Genomic DNA, 17,529 nt, shown 5'->3' with positions numbered 1-17,529 from the left:
AGTAACCAAGGATTCCCTTGACTTTGAGATCAAAGTGAAGCGCTCCGCTGCGCTACCTAATAATCCTTGGCTTAGCTTGCCAGTAGATGATCTGGAAAACTCATACACTGTCACCATCACACACAACCCCACACTGCAGAAGACAGACCTACATTTCCACAATCCCTCAGACCCATGCATCAGTCCCAACTCCAAGCAGGCCCCAGGATCAGCCCACAAAGACAGAGGTGTTGAGCAGCACACAGCCCAGAGGCCCAGAGAACAGGGACTGGATACTACATTCACAAAGCAGTTTTGAGGATCCAGAATTAAGTCCCATCTGCAACATACTCTCCAGCACTATAACAGATGGAAGAGACAAGTCCATCTGCACCACAGAAGGGATTCCTACTCTTCTCTGGGATTCGTATGACCTGCATGACCAGAATCAGGATGGTGTTGATGGGTAATGCCTCCGTTCGGCCACAGATCTCATTAAATATAATATAAAAAGCAGCCAGTGTGGTGCTGAGCTCTAGCTAGATAGCTAATTTGTCTTAAAGGCCCTGCACACCTAATGTACACCCACACAGGTGAGTTCAGTTATTTTCACTGATCAGGCTGTGTGGGGATGTATAGACTGTTATATTGATACATCCCTTGCTCTCCTGTCAGCTTAATTGCACCTATTTGGGTGGGACAAATGTAATCATTCTAATTAGGTTAAAGTATCTGGTGACCTCATGTACACCCCAGGCATGGTTTGGCTCACCTTCAACCTGAGCTCTGATCAGCCAGAATAACCAGAAAAACAGGACAGGCCTGCCATACCTTTACAGCTTCTGAGCCAGAGCTGGACAGACACAATTAACAAATGGTTAATTAGGAGTTACTGGTAAAACGTAGTGTAGCAGTAGCGCAAGTAGAGAAGAAACAGGATCCACAAATGGACTTTACTGTACTACTGGTCATATCTGAGTGTATCCAGTTTAGCAAAAGCATGTTTTTTTGCTTCAGTTTAAACTTTCATCTGTAAGAGAATGAATGTATTCATTTGTACTTTACATGAACTATCGTCATTGGGCAAAAAAAAAAGAAAAAGTTCAACTTCTAAGTGGAACTGACTGTTGAAAGTGTATGGCTTTTAGAATTTTGCCAGTGTATGTACTATTACATTGGCTAGAAGAAATAGCAATTCTGATTCTCTCTGCGCCCCCCCTCCCCCCCCTACAGTGTGATTGATATCTCCCAAAAGGACTGGGATGAGAAGGAGCAGGAGGGTTTGAGGGAGGTGGAGAAGATCCTGGGCCGGGCTGATGAAATACTGGAGGTAAGAAATTAACCATTTGAGTAAGCGAGTGGGTGATTGCTGCCATGAAGAACTGCAACAAGTGATAATTTTCACTGCTGAAATCTTTAACATGCAAAATAACATCAGTTTCCCAGCAACAAGTTACAACAACCTGTTGACATGCTTTCACATCTTACTTGTCAAATGTCTGTTTCTGCAGGAAGAGGAAAATGTTCTGGCTCAGGAGGCTGTGCTGGAGGCCCTGCTGAGGTCAGACCACAGGCACAGTCATTGGCCAGTGTGGGACAGTGAGGAGCAGCTTGGTATGGTATGTTAATCACAGATCACGTCAAGGGTGTAAGCTATGATGGGAGACTGCTCATTATTGGCTTTGGTTTGATATTGCAAAGTGCCAAAGTGATCATCTGATGAATAAGTGTCTTTTCTCTTGAACTGCATTCTTGAAAGTGTTACTCCTTTCTATCTTTTTTTTTTTTTTTTTACCTGTTTTTTTCTTTTTCACAGTGGCCCACAGTGAAGCAGCGGCTTGTTATGCAAGCAGTCTCATTTGTCAAACATAATTCCTCTATAGACATACCATACATTCAACACCTTCATAATGTGGCTTTAAGTTCAGTGACCAGAGAAAAACTAAACTACAGTTTATACAACCAGTGTAAACCCAAACAGTGTTTGTTTGTTATGCTTTATCTGCTTATGCTCGTTTTTATAGATGTCATCCAGTGAGTTGGCTGAAGCTGGTGTTCTTGGCCTTGAAGATGAAGATGACTTGGACCCTGTAGAAAATGACAACCTCAGTGAGCCCAGATCAACTGGATCTGCAAGTGAAACTAAGGCTTCTGAGGATGATGGGCAGTGCACCGACACTACAACAGAAGCGGGTACAGCAGCAATTCTTAGCAGGCCGGATCTGCTGACAGAGCTCAGGGCAGTTCACTTTCTGGATGCGTTGATCATGGAGGAGAACCTGAAGATCCATGAGCTCCGACACTGTGAAGAAAACTCCAACAATGAACTTGAGGGGAGCAAACCTTTAGATACAAACAGGTCATCAAGTGTGAACAAAGAGAGGGAGGCTTTCCGGTTACAACTGGAAAAGGAGAAAAGGGAGGTGGAGAAGCTTGAGAAGAGTTTGGACAAAGACTGTAAAGTAGAGAAGCACAAGGACAGAGGTAGAAAGGTTGTAAAATGTTCTATAATGGACAAGGCTAAAATTGAGAGTGAAGAGGATCAAGCACTCTGTGATGAGCTTTTATCAGAGCACGATAACCGATCACAGAGGACACGTTCCACATCTTTGGACCAGAATAATGATACATGCAATACTGAAAATATTCAAGAGGTGGTGGCTGGTGTTGCCGAAGAGGCTATACCACACGACTGTGTGCCTGAGTGTCAAGATCTCACTTGCTCTGAGCCTGATCCATCTGGATGTAATAGAACTACCTTAAAAACCTCTGGTTTGAAGCAACCTTCTGAAGAATTGGGAATCAAACATCAGCAATGTGCCTATGGGAAACAATTAGATGGATCTGGTGAAAATGCTACAATATGCAAACCAGAAGCTTCTTTAACCCCTGAAAAGAGGCCGGATGATGGAGCGTTTGACCCAGGTGGAAAATCACTCCATCCTCTTGTGCCTATGCCAAGAAAAGCTTCATTTCCTGTCAACGACAACCTTGCAGAACACGAAATTCTTCATTCTACAGACCTGATGAATCCAGCTTTGTCTTCAGTAACTCAAGATCCTGGTTTTGCGCAACTTCATCCACAAGATAAATCACTTGAATCACTGCCAGAGAATGTGACTCCAGCCATCAGTCACAACTTTTTCAATCCAAATGCAAAGGAACACAGCAACAACAATAACAATAACCACTCTGATAGATACAGGCTATCATTAGACCACTTGTCTGAAATAACCACTGAAAATGAAGAGGATGCATCAGTGGTACCTGCATCTTTACACCCAACAAGTTTATCTCCTACAGATGAGTGCCCACATCAACAGTCAGCAGCACAGTTACCTCCTGATCAGCCTCTGGAGTTTGAGCCTACTGGTAGACGTGAGCTGAATGAAGACTTGCCTGATGGTGTTCAGAGCTCGGAGGCCTTAAGGATATCAGGCTCTAGGTCTCCTGGAATTCAGGCCCAGCTTAACATCAACACGAGAGAGGTACAGCATCTACTGGAATACATGGAGCAGCTACTTTTTTTTTGGTTGGATAATTGAGATCCTACATTTGGACCTTTCAGTGAACCTCAATAACATCAGTCACAGGGTCGATGTCATTTGTAATTGCCATAGGGAAAACTTTGTAGTGACACATAAGCTTTTTTTTTAAAGTTTAGTTCAGCTTGATAGAAATGCACTTATTCACTTTCTTTCTGAGCATGAGATGCGAAAATGGATATATGTGTCAGATAGAGCCAGGCTAGCTGTTTCCAGTCTTTACACTAGGCTAAGCTAACCATGTCCTGACACAGACATGAGGTGGATATTCATTTTTGTCATCCTTGAAAGAAGGCAAATAAGTGAACTCTCTAAAATCATGAACTTTTCATTTAGTTGGCTAAATGAGTAAACTCCATATTAGTGAGTGGCGGCTTTCTCTTTATTTATTTTTCTTCTCCATTTTATTACAGATGATGGATTTCAAGACTCCCATAGTACTGGATACTGGGTCTGGTTTGATGAAAGCAGGATTTGCAGATCAAGACCGTCCAAACATTGTATTTCCAACAATAATTGGGATCCCAAAATATGAGGTAAGGGTGCGTTCTTATTTATCAGGCCAACTTTTTAGATGAACTGTATTGTATTATGGCTCTGTTTGGAGCTAGCCTTCCTGATAATAAGTTTGTATTTTGTCTTTGCAGGAAATAATGAATGGTAACCTTGATAGGGAGACCTACATTGGACATGAGGCTCAGCACATGAGAGGAGTCCTGGCTTTGAAGCACCCTATAAAGAATGGGACCATTCGTAACTGGGATGAAATGGAAAAGGTAAGGTAATATTCAAATATAGCTGCAAGCAGCAATTAGAGTGAAACTAGGTGTGTATGTTCAGGAGCCTGCCCAGGATGTCTCCAGTGAGTTGCTGAAAGGCATCTTGATGTGATAAGCCACGCCCACTTGCACCAATTAATACAGCACTTTGGATTTTGGTTAATACTCGCCCCCAGAGCAATCACCAATTTTGGTAAATTTCTGTCCACTCAGTTCTGAGGTACGTGGGTAAAAACCTACAGGTTTTTATATATTTATTTTTCTTAAAGTATTTTCTTGAATCTGTTGTCAGTTTTTAGTATAGCCTACGTTTTTGTCTCAGACTTGAATCATTGTCAGTTTATTGCAGAGAATAAACAATTGTTTATTGTTGGAGAAAAATGTCCCCACCAAAGATAGAACCAAACCTATCTTAAAACCAATGAATGTTTTGGTTTTAGATTTGGCATCACACGTTCCAGCAGCTGTGTGTGGATCCAGAGGATCACCCTGTTCTGCTGACTGAGGCAGCCATGAACCCCCTGGAGAACCGACAGCGCATGGTGGAGATCATGTTTGAGTGTTTCAATGTTCCCTTCACCTATGTGGCCATGCAGGCAGTGCTGGCACTTTATGCAGCAGGCAGATCCACTGGTAATTTGGTCACCTGATTTTTATTTATTTATTTTTTAACTTTTGCAGTGTGTACATGTTGATTTTGTATCGTAGATTAAAAACAAACCACTCCTCCCTGTAGGTGTGGTATTTGACTCTGGAGATGGAGTGAGCCACAGTGTGCCTGTATTTGAGGGATACTGTCTTCCTCATGCAGTGCAGCGCTTCCCTTTGGCTGGAGCCGATGTCACAATGCAGCTTAAAAAGGTATTCAGCAACACATTGCTTGTTGCACACTGTACAGGCAATGGTGTGAATGACCCGGTGAGAGTATTTTTCATATTGCAGAAAGTGAGATTTCCATATCCACTAATACATAAATAAATAAATATAATGCTTTTTAAATACCATTTTTGTCCAAATTCACCTGTTCAGCTCATTTCAGAGGTGACTGCCTAACATTTTCTGACACCATTTGCATCCAGTTGTACTACTGGTGAAAACAGTCAGCCAATCAAGAGTGAGGCTCAGAGATACAAAACGCCCTATTCTTGCTAGAGCTCCAGAGAGAAGCTTGAGAGAGGAGATGTTTTTTGCTACTTAAAACCACAAATATATTTTCTCATGGATCTCAGAGCTTCAAATAAAATACCAGGAAAATGGAACCTTTTTAAAGAATAAGTCTATTGTTCTCCCTGTCTCTGCATCCCATGTGCAGAGCAGTATTGGGTATTAAAGTTTGATATACAGTATCTTATTGCTCAGTGCTATAGAGCTCCACTGTTGTCCAAAACCTATGAACACACAAGTCACACTGTTGCAGTTTATTATAATTCAACCCCACACATACTGTCCTGCTGCCACAGATACTCATTAGAGCACCAAGAGTGGATGTGGATTAATCCACTGCTGAATACAGTCCCCATTAAATGCACCTTTTCCTCCTGTTTGAAACTGCAATGTCCAGCTGTTTTAGGAAATTACTCAGGCTTTTTTTTAATGAATAAAACTATATATTTGTGAACTGTTTTTAAAAATGGGTGGCGTCAGTAAGAACCAGAGGGCTTAGGGCGACAGACAGGGTAGAGAAGAAATATTGAAAGAGATTTTTTGACACTAAAGAAAATACAGAATGGCACCATCCTTAGTCTTAAGTGAATATTTAGGCACTGTTGCACAAACTGATGAGAAACAGTTACCTTTTGTTCAGAGTAAGGACATGCTGTTTAACATTACTGAATCAGAATGGGATAAAAACAATACAATATGATTATATTGTGCAGTCAGAAACCTGTAGGTTAATGCTGTGTGCACTGTAGGGTAAGGTTTCATTACTTTATGTGCAAAGACTAAATGAATTTGATGTGCTTAAAGCTTCTGCAGGAACAGGGGGTGAGCATGCGCACCACAGCTGAGATGGAGATAGTGAGGGAGATGAAGGAGAAGTGCTGCTGTGTGGCTCTAAACTATGAAGCTGAGCTGGCTCAGGGGGGTGCTTCTTGCAGGGAGATGCATTACACCATGCCAGACGGACAGATTGTCACACTCTGCACGGAGCGGTTCAGGTAACTGCACATCATGTCCTGCTTTAGATGGATGGATGGATGGATGAACATTGGAAATTTGAGAACTTTTTATGTTTATGGTTTTTTTTAAATGTTTTGACACATTTAATTGATGAGCTGTGAGGATGGGGAATGAGTTACTTGATAAAAGGAAAAATAGGTCTATAATACGCCTGAGACCACCAGAAATTATACAGCAGGGGAAATGGCTAGCCTGGCTGCACCCCAAGCTCACTAATTAACATGTTGTTAAAAAAAAAAAAATGAAAAAGTGATCTGTCAGTTGGTTCACCATACTACATACTGACACATACAAATTTCACTTTGTCAGGTACTTAGGTTTTTGACCAAATACCTGCAAAACTAATGACATCTGTGGAAATACAAATATCAGCCAAGCTTATAACACCTGTTGACTGACAGCTGATCCAGGTGAGCTGTCATTAGAATAAAGGTCAGAGAAAAGGATTCCTTTGTCCACACACCTTTTTCTTGTATCTCTTCCTTGTCTCATGTGGGAGGGAGGAATGAGAAGCACCCTTCCTCTTGTTGTACCAGAGAAACATGCTGTATATATGACAGACCAGCTGTCTGTCTCTTGAGCTGACTCTTCAGACAGGGCAGATACCTGTTATAAGAATGAGTCTACCCCCATTCTTCCAGGGCCCCTGAGATTGTATTTAAACCCGAGCTGATTGGACAGGACCATTACGGGTTGCACGAGAGCATCTTCAAGTCAATCCTCAGCTCAGACATTGACCTGCGGCGCAGCTTCCTGGGAAACATTGTACTGTCAGGTAACATTTGTTTTTTGTTAAATATTACACAACAGTCTGACTGAAAGATGTACTCCAGCTGTGCTAGTAACTGAAAAGCACAGGTTGTCACGCTTCATGCTTTGATTTAATTTGGTCTAATCTTTACTGAATGAGGGTTTTTGTCTCTTGCTGAAGGTGGGAATACTCTGTTTCCCGGCCTGCCTGAGCGGCTCCAGGCTGAAATCAAAGGCCTGGTACCTGCTGACATGGGGGAGAGTGTTCATGTCACCAGCCCCAAAGACAGAGACTTCTCAGTGTGGAGTGGGGGGGCAGTGCTGGCCAATCTGCCCACCTTCAGCTCTGCATGGATTGGGCAGGACGAATATGAGGAGTACGGCCCACAAATTGTCTTTAGGAAGTGCTTCTGAGACTGACTCTGCAAGCCTGACTCCTTTGTAATGTATCACATAAATTGTCACCAAGTGCAATATAGACAAAGCTCTAATGCAGTGCCATGCCTTGGTCTGAGCCATTATAACATTAAATATTTGTCTAATGTATTGAATTGTGTGGATCTCGACTTTTGCACCCCTACTTGACACCGGTGGGTTTCTGTTTACCTGCTGCTTGCTTTATGTCTTAATGTATTGTGATCTCCCAATATGGCAAAGATGAAATTGGTGGGTCTAAATTCCCTGTAAGTCTATGTTATTGTCCCTCAAGAACCTTTTAACTGCCTTAACTTTCCCATTTGGGGGATGTATTTATGTGTCCTGAGAATTTTAAGTGTAATTGTACTACTGTCTGTGGTGAAGGGACTAGAATTGAAGCTGGCCTTTAATTGATGTCTGCCAACTTTGTTTCCAGAAAAAGCAATTGAGGGACTTATAGAAGAAACTCACTGTGCTGACTCCAAATATATATGTATATTTCAAAGTTGTACTTCAGCTATATGTTGATCTAATATCATAATAAATTATTGTGTGTATTTATACAACAATTTAAAGTAAATTTGGTCTAACAGTTAATCTTAATCTTTTTTGTGTTAGACAGAGTTAAAGTTGCATTTCTATTTGAAACTTGGATCAGTGCAGCTGATCAATGTTCACAAGATTTTTTTTCCAGCATTGGATGATCTTTATGATGGGGCATTAAGGACACTGTTTAAAAAAAAATGAAGGTGTAATGTTATGACTTCTCAAAATAATGTGGTGTTTTGTTTTTTTGTTTTTTTTGTTTTTTTTTGTAATATTTTGACATCATCAGCAACATTTTTTGCTTAAAATGTTCATCTTTTGCCTCCTTCCTCAAGATATTGTGTATTTTGGTAAAAATAGACCTTTTGTGTCATAATATTACAACTTAAGAAATAGTACTACTTTTTTGTAACATTACGCAATTTCTGAGATTTTATTTTCATTTTTTTCTTAACAGTGCCCATAATACTCATCAATATCATGACTATCAAGTCAAAGTAAAAGATCAGTGTGCATAGAAGTTTGCTATTGTTGCAGTATTGTGAACTGGAGAGCAGGATTTGTGGGATATGAAGTTTGTCTTCTCAAACAGTTATAGCTGAGTCATGTCTATTTTCACACATTGATTCTCCACTTGAGTTGACTTTTGGTTAGTGGGGGTTTATATGTTGTTGGAAAGACTGAAGTACAAGTCCATGGTGAATGACGTGTAGTACAGTAATGGTTTGGTAATTCCTATCACTTTATGTCAGTCTGTTGAGTAAGCAGATGATGTTAAATGCTACTGCTGTGGGTACAGTGTTTGTCTATTTTTCTAAGTTGAAATTATCTGTAATATTCTGAGTGCAGTGTCTCGCCACTTTTTTTCTTGTTTTCTTCTAAAACATTTTTTCATCTGACAACATTGGTTGTGTGGGATTTTTAATACTTGCTCAGTAGTGTTTATTTTTAGGAAGGTGTTCCAATGGTGCCAAATCTTATGCATTCATTACCATGAACTCTGAAAACCCTTTTGTCAGCCCTGTGTATTTATCCTTTTTCCTTTGCATGAAATTATTTGTTGCATGTAATTCATTTGCACCTCTTTGCATGTACTCCTTTGACTGCATGTGGTTTTTGTTTTTTTTGTAAACTGTCTCTATAAAAGCACAGGGCGCTCATGTAACCTGAAGCTCAGCTCTTAAGTGGAGATCACAGTGAAATGTGACTGTAGGGAACTCCACTGTGAATGAAGTCTCAGTCTGCCTTTGTTTATTAGCTGTAGTTTAAAGAGAACAGGCTTGTTAGTTTGTCTGTGTCCCTCTTCCTGTAAATGTACTGTAACAGTCTGGACTGAGTCTAGCAATTTTTCAGCTAAACCACATTATATATGTTGTGTTTTTATAATAAATATTTTAATCATGATGTTTGGCATGGTCACTTCGCCTCATTACAGTTCTTTGAGTATTCTCCACTGCAGTAGCCTAAATGCCTAAGGAGGAAATGAACAGGAAATACCTTTTAGAGTGGGATTTTTAAAAGCCCATTCATGTGTATCTGGTGCCAGTCTTTGAATATAAGGATACCAGCTGCCATTCATCACATTTAATGCAATGGACTATGGGTTAAGCCATAACTGCTCACTTCAAATGCCTTCATGTTTGATTTAAAAATGTTCTTTTTTGACGTACAATGTCTTTGTATGTCATATATTTCTACAGTTGACTTTGACTTGAAGAAAAAGAAATGTCAAGATGGACTCTGCAGGCACCCAAATGGCAAAGCCCTTTAAAAGTAATTACAAACAAAAAGGTTTAGAATTCACAAAATGAAAATTACATTTAAGAGAAAAGAAAAAAAAAACAGCACGTATGCAAAATTGCATTGCTTATTCATTTATCATCTGTAGTCTATGATAACAAAGCAAGAATAAGCTATGTTTGATCAGTGCAGTCTATGTGGCTTTTTGTGAAGATTTTTTGTACACAGGGTAAAAGAATGTGTGGAATAAATGAGAAAATTCCCGGATGTATTTACCGACTTATATAAATAGTTATTAGTTGTTGTCTTATGGTCTTCCCCGACATCTTACAACAGCGCAGCCTAGCGGACACAGTCACGTTAAATTGTTACCGTGGCAACCAGTAATCAACAAGCTGTTTTTGCCGTAGCTAGCCGTGTCAGTAGCAGTAAACTCTAATTCAGATAAAACAGTTACATATTTTCTGTCAGCAGAAATGTCTCGGGCTCACGCAGAAAGCGTGATCAAAAAAATTATCCGTGAAATAGTACAGGAGTGTGCTGTGAGGGGACATGCTGTGTCGGACACTTTGGTGGCTTTCATGGTCAGTAACCCTAATATGAGTGCTGCCTGCTAAGCTAGTTGGCTAACTAACACCAGATGTTAATGCTCCATAGTTCCTATACACGCTGCAGGGGTATAAAGTAATTTATAAACTCTAAAAATAGCATGTACTGTTGCGTTAGGTTATTACACACAACAGACAGTCAAGAGCAAAATGACAGCAGTCATTTTTGGAACTTCTTGGAATTGAATATCTTGCTGTCCTTCTTAAAACCCAAACTGGTACCTCTGGGTGACTGTAAGCTCCGTCTGAGAAACTTTTTTTTCTTTTCAAATATCTTCAGGTGAAAGCTGTGGTTCTGGACCCAAGAAATGGCTTTAATGTTGATCGGACACTCACCAAACAAGATGTCCAGAAACTTGAGGAGGTAAGTTACTGTCACTGCAGTGTGTGTGTGTGTGTGTGTGTGTGTGTTTTTTTTTTTTCTTGGTGTTCTGTTTATTCAGTTAACTGCTGAATAATATTGACTGTAAATTTTATTTTGTAACATGATAATCTATAAGATGTAGATTTAGTTTAAAAGCTGTCTCCACACTGTATAGGAAGACTGTGGTGAGAAATGCTGGATTCTTTATTTCTTATCATTAGTCTAAAAGTGATTAAATTTAAACAGATTACTTTAAAAAGGTTTGTAATTGTTGAATGTAGATTTCCCTGCATTGATAAAATTGATAAACAATGTAAGCTATAGCCCTGTTTCTAATCTCAATCTGCAATAATTCTAACAGCTGTGTCTGGATAAACTTATGGAAAAGTGCAGCCCATCCCTTGACACTATCAAAATGCAAGTGTATTTTGATATGAATTATACCTTTCGACGTAAGTAATAAAAACTACATTCATACTAATGTCTTCTGCTGCTAAAATGACAGATTTAGACTGAGTCTTGAACCCAAACTGAGTGACTGAAGCAAAAAGTGTTTTATTTTTTAGCTTATGAATATATACTTTTTGTATAGTTATACTTTTTGTGACAGTTATTTTCATAATCAATTAATCTGTCTGTGTAAGTGTGTCACATCTTCAGATATCTTGGCTTGTCCAACCCAGTGTATCCAGTGATGTAAAAGAAAAGGGCAGGAAATCCTCACATCTGAGCCCAAACATTAAACCCTTTAGCTAAAATTGAATCCCAGTTTAAATGATTGAATCCCTAATTTATCTCAGTCTAACAACCTAAAGCAATAAGCCATAGACATATTAAGAATGCACAAAGTCACAAGATTTTTAGATCTAACAAACTGGTGCATATTACACACATTTTAGTCTTTTTACCCCGATTGGCTGTTCAGTTTAGAATTGATTTGAAACTGCTGTTGAAGTAGTGCATATTTACACAAATGAGTACTAAACAATCTGTTACAAGCAAATACTTTGTGTGTCTGTGCAGGTGAGTTTCTTGAGGAAATCCACCAGGTGGTAGAGTCCAGGCTCAACCAAGTGAGCAGAGAGATCACTGACAGCAGGGTGAAAACACGGGAAGAACTAGATGCTCTGTACCATAAAATAATCTCTTACATCCTGCTGCGCTCTGGCATGGGCTCACCTACAGATGTCAACACTGTGCAAGAGGCTACAGGTTTCACACTAACCAATTCTTTCACTGTTTCTCGGGAACTATAGTCAGTAAGATTACACTGACAGCATTATTCAGGAATGTAGGATAAAGGGCAGTGCCACCCATTATAATAACTCACAGGTCATGTTCCAGTTCCCCAGTCAGCACAAGCCATGTCTGTAAATTGTGCCATTCTCACCCAAAATGTCAATCAGTCAGTGAACCAAACACTTTGAGTTGCCACTGAGCTTAAAATAAGAACAGCCTGTGTCATAGACAATAAATGAGGTGCTCAATGTTAAAATGTTGAGCCACGTCACTAAGTAAAGTTCACTTTCTAGTTGTCACTAACAGATATGAACCCCTTTTCAGACTCATACTATCACATTGACGTTAGAAGTCCCTGGAAGTTTAGTATTTACAAAACATGTTCTCCCCACCGCAACAAACACTGTGACATGCTCTTGACAAACAAAATGTGACAAAATGACAATACCCCTGTGCACAAAGCCAGCTCCATAAAGAAGTGGTTTTCCCAGTTTTGTGTGACATCTTATCAGATAGCTGACCTCGACTCCACCCAAAACCTCTGCACTGTCACCTCACAGCAAGAGGGTTCTGGGTTTTAACCCCAGGCTTTTCTGTGTGGAGTTTGCATGTTCTCCCTGTGCCTGCATGGGTTCTCTCCAGGACAGACTGACGATGTGTCCAGGGTGTACCCTGCCTCTCGCCTAATGTCAGCTGGGACTGGCTCTAACTGCCTGTGACCCTTAAAGGATAAGTGGTATAGATAATAGATGGATGGATGGATGGATGGATGGATGGATGGATGAATAGATGCTGACTCTTGATTTCTCTGTCCCAGCTGCCCTGCAGAGTGTCTTCCCTCAGACTGAACTGGGAGCCTTCATGGTGCTCTTAAAGAGGGACAAGGAGCAGCAGCTCAATGAGCTCACCATGATTGTCACAGGGATCCAACTCTTCAACAAAGTCAGCAAGAAGGGAGCAGAGGAGACTGACCTCCATGACCTAAGTACAGTACACTAGCCTTATGATATAAAAGCACTGTATTTGTTGTTCTGTGTGTTATATGCGTGATAATATTGCTATTAATCAGAATCTGAATCCTTTATTAATCCTTTGCAGGAAATTGTTGCTTTGCAGTTCTCTGTTTCACATGTACAGATTAAGAATAAAATGACATAACAATAAAATAAAAATATTCGTAGTGATATAACCCCATCTTCAAAATATAAAGAAATATACTCCTTCAAAATGGACACTGTATACATTGTTAATATTTACAGACATTTACATTGAATTGTGCAGATGAAATTATTTACAGAATAGATTTAAGAGATTATTGCACATGTGTGGGGAAAAACTGTCAGTTAACAGACTGATTCTTCAAGGGAGGAGTTGAATAAGTTAGATGTGGTAATAAACAACATAATATGCCTTTTTGACAGATAATGCACATTAAAGACACTTAGCAGAGTATTCACATTAAAGCCACAAGAAGTTTTTTATGCAAAAATACCACCTTCTGATTAGATGATAAAGTGGAACTGCTAACTGAGCAGGTTTAAAGTCATCAGCCAGGTTAGCAGCATTCAGTATGCAGTCCAGGTTATGAGTCCTTAAGTTCCCGTGAAAGAGGAGCTGTTAGTATCTCCAGTCCAGAACAAGCAGTGTTTTGCTTCAAACAAGTGTGTGAAGTTACACATACTCTGTGTCTTCAATTACATCATCAAACTAGGTTATCTTCATCAATACTGTTTAATGATTACAATACTTCCTCTAACATTCCCTCTGCAGTGCCTGCACTTCTTAATGAAGCTCTTCCAGTAATTAGTAAAAACATAGAGAAGGAGCTGAGTGTATCACAGAGTTTGGCGTGGAAATACACAGCTGTGCTGGAGAAGCTAACAGACTCTGAAAGTCAGCCTGAAGAATGTGACATGCCTACCGTCTTGCTCAAACAATCCCTCTACAACATCAGACAGCATGAAGCTTTCCTCAAAATGTTACTGGTAAGATAACAGTAGCTGGTAACTGGTAATTCCAGTTTTGTAAAATTGTGGTATTTCCATGTAGCTCACAGCAGTTTTCAATATAAACAACAGCCATGTTTTGCAGCTAAGTAAAAGAGAACATTTCATGTTTCAAGTCATGTGTTACACCTCTGAGTGAAATGTTTAAAAAATAACCATATTTTACCTTTTCTACCAGGCTGATGCACATTTATGTGCCAAGCATGTTGAATTCCTGCAGACGGAGCTCTCATCACAGATGAAGCTACTGAAAGAGACTGTGCAGTCAAAGACAGCTGTACCCACTGCAAAAGTTTTTGTAAGTGCCTTTGTTACTGCAATTGTGTTGTTACTGTTATTATGACTTGTCATATCATCTCTCAACTATTTCAACTAGGAAATATACATACATATATTTGCTTTCATTTTGAGTGTTAGTTGAAATGACTGATATCAGTCCTCTGGCTGTGTGTTCAGCACAGAGCTGGAATTAGTATGTGGTTAGCCTGATTCCTAATAGTGGTACCTCACTTGGTTATACGTTCCAGCTACTTTCATGTTCTTTTCTTTGTGTAATTTTCATAATTCATAATGTTCATAATGTTATGCATTTTTGGTTAATGTGCCATATAAAATTTACCCCCCCCCCAAAATAAATAATTGTCTTAGTTTTTGTTGCTTTTACAGCCTTATTTTTGTCATTTCTCATGTTGTCTTTCAGCCACTCTTCAAGGCCTTATCAAAGTTGTGGTTTGGACTTCAGGATGAGGCTGAGCTGCTGAACATCCTTAGTAACATCATGCTCAATCTGCAGCCCTTCCTTGCCTCTCAGGCCAAGATTTTTTCTGAAGCTTATTTGGACAGCCTGCTGGGGGCATCAGAGGTGAAGACCGATGAACAGAGAATGACTGAGTCTTCAGGTATGGCTTACGTCACCAACCAATACGCTGTGTCAATCTCTGAAGTTACAAATTCCATATTTCACAAGTTTTACAAAACTGGACTCCAGAGAGAAAAATGGCTTTGATCCAAGCTTATCCAAGTGCTGAGCTTAAATGCAGTTTTTCTTCATTACGCCTTTCAGATGAGCGTATTGTTCCAGGTGAGATGAAGACACAGGAATGGCTCCTGCCTGAAAGAACAGCCAGTTTTAATGATCTGTTTCTGCAGTATAATGGATTCTGTGGCTACACACTTGTGAACAGAGATGGGCTTCTACTTCCAGGTACTGTTCTCATTATCAACCAGTATGATATCAAGAGGGATATTTGGATGTTCCTTCTTTGTCAGATTCAAAAGCCTCAGCAAGCTTTAAACAAATCAGATTTCATGGAATGTCATCTGGCCAGTTCTGAATGCCACTTGAAGGTGGAGTCTGGTTGTCATTACACCTCTGCCTGCACACAACTGCCTTTTTGATCTCTATCCATCAATTTTTGCATCTAATCTACAAAGCACGTGTAGATTAGACGTGGAAACTTGAATGACTCCTTCCTTCCTGTGCCCTGGCATAGGTTTTTCTGAGGCAACTGAGTAGCATAATACCCAAAAGTATTCAGCATTCTGAATTCTGGTGTTGCGCCTGGTTCTACACACAAAAAGTGAAGTTGTGGCTGTAGTGTTAGAAAGAAGAGTTCAAACCTTAAGAATTTACAAATGTTTATGAGGCACACTTGTCAATTCTTATCCATGTATACATAATATGATATTCAGATTTTCTCAATCTGTAAATTCTGTTTGAAGGGATACAATATGATGAGCATCCTTTATCCTTTAGTTTTGAATATTTCATACTCCTTTTGCAGGTAATCCACACATTGGAGTCTTGAAATACAAAGAGAAGCTTTATGTTTTCAACTCCAAAAAAGCTGCCTTGAAATTTGCCTCCAGTCCAGATGACTTTATTGCAGAGGTTGCAGAAAAGGCCAAGCTCTCCCCTGAACTTATCCAGTTCCTCAGACTCCACCAACAGTTCTCCTGCGTCAGTCCATACTCTGAGGTGAGCAGTCTTCTCTGAGTGACTGGGTAACACATTCAGAATACAAGTATATTTCATTTAAACCACTATTTGTAGGATTTCACAGTTTGTCACTTTGGCATTATCTTGTGGTGGTATTAAGAATAACTGTAATTTTTGACTTGTGGTTTTGCAGATGCAGCCAGGAGAGAGTTTATTGGTTAAGCCCAATACTAAGTGTGACAGCACCACACAGACTGACATCCACCCAATGGAGACAAACATTGTCAGGTCATATGAGTGGAATGAGTGGGAGCTGCGACGAAAAGCTATCAAACTGGTGAGCCTGATGAATTCACATGATGTTTTTTTGTTCATAGTCAAAATGTAGTTTTGGAAAGAGAACTTTTCAGCTTTTTTAGCATCAGACAATATGTAGGATACTTATACAGCAATTTAGACCATGAAAAAACACAGTCCTGCATTCATTTCAATAGAGCCAGTCCGTCTGTGTAACCAGGCTGCCAATGCAGAGTGTTCTGTTAGAGCAACATAGGGTCATCTGGCAGAAAAGTTGAATCTTGCTTAACTTTTGCTAAAATGCAATGCAGCGCAATGTCATCTGGTGCTGTGTTGGCCTGGTGGATTACTTTGTACTTCTTCTGTTTACCTTGTGATGGTTGTATTAAAAAGATTTTAAAAAGTTGTCATTGTGATAACTTTCCAGATGTGTAAAATTCTGTTTCTGATTAGACAAACTGTTGTGCAGTATGTTGGTGTCTGATAAGCTTTTAAATGTATTCATCTGTTATTCCAACTTGACTTCCCAACCAACGTAGCAAAGTTCCCAGTTTTAACGCAGGACTGGTTTCACTCTGGATCCCAGATGTAATTCCTTGACACTATATTAAAACTGTAACTATGATCATCTGTTTTGGCTCTGATGTTTTGTATTTCATAATTCTAGGCTGGTCTTCTGACCAAAGTGACACATTCAGTACAGACTGATCTGAGTCACATGAGACGGGAAAATACCACTCAGACCTGGCCACCCAAGGACGCTGCCTGTCAAAGCAAGAGAAATGGTGAGAGCAACGTGCCCAAACCTCAGATCTACCTGGCAGGTCTGAGGGAACAAAAAGAAGGAAGCATGGTCAAAACAGACCTGACAAGATCTGTGGATGAATAATCAAGATGAGAGATGAAAAGACAGTTTGTCGTTGTGTAGAATAAATGCTTATATAGTACATGCCATTGTTTTTATTCACTTTGCCCTTGTTTTAGTTGATGAGGACTGTAAGTCTCTACACAACTTTATGAGGGACATAGACAACACCAGATAATACAGTTTAAAAGCATTCTTCATGAATTTCTTTAATTGTGTAGAGTATGTACAGTATATCCATAACCTGGTCAAAAACCCTATATGATTTTATTTT

General features: G+C 39.7%; 3 protein-coding genes across 3 annotated transcripts in view; 2 read left to right on the top strand and 1 right to left on the bottom strand.

Annotated features, from left to right (window-relative positions):
- LOC108899331 (gap junction beta-7 protein-like) overlaps positions 1-17,529 on the bottom strand; it is a 494,318-nt gene that overhangs the window by 83,172 nt on the left and 393,617 nt on the right. The window lies entirely within an intron of this gene.
- LOC108899332 (uncharacterized) lies at positions 76-7,780 on the top strand. Its single transcript, XM_018699730.2, has 11 exons — positions 76-445; positions 1,213-1,309; positions 1,491-1,598; positions 2,004-3,467; positions 3,938-4,060; positions 4,172-4,300; positions 4,744-4,936; positions 5,040-5,164; positions 6,272-6,462; positions 7,126-7,259; positions 7,416-7,780. The coding sequence occupies exons 1-11, from the start codon at positions 87-89 to the stop codon at positions 7,646-7,648; spliced, it is 3,156 nt and encodes a 1,051-aa protein (XP_018555246.1). The 5' UTR covers positions 76-86; the 3' UTR covers positions 7,649-7,780.
- On the top strand, positions 10,290-17,301 carry cfap206 (cilia and flagella associated protein 206). Its single transcript, XM_018699731.2, has 12 exons — positions 10,290-10,521; positions 10,826-10,909; positions 11,271-11,361; positions 11,933-12,121; positions 12,966-13,133; positions 13,919-14,133; positions 14,333-14,452; positions 14,855-15,053; positions 15,218-15,358; positions 15,939-16,132; positions 16,287-16,430; positions 17,058-17,301. The coding sequence occupies exons 1-12, from the start codon at positions 10,414-10,416 to the stop codon at positions 17,277-17,279; spliced, it is 1,875 nt and encodes a 624-aa protein (XP_018555247.1). The 5' UTR covers positions 10,290-10,413; the 3' UTR covers positions 17,280-17,301.

The sequence above is a fragment of the Lates calcarifer genome, linkage group LG7_1 (genome assembly GCF_001640805.2).
Source record: "Lates calcarifer isolate ASB-BC8 linkage group LG7_1, TLL_Latcal_v3, whole genome shotgun sequence".
Taxonomy (NCBI): domain Eukaryota; kingdom Metazoa; phylum Chordata; class Actinopteri; family Centropomidae; genus Lates; species Lates calcarifer.
The sequence above is the reverse complement of the archived record's forward strand: the minus strand, read 5'-3'. Positions and strand labels throughout refer to the sequence as shown.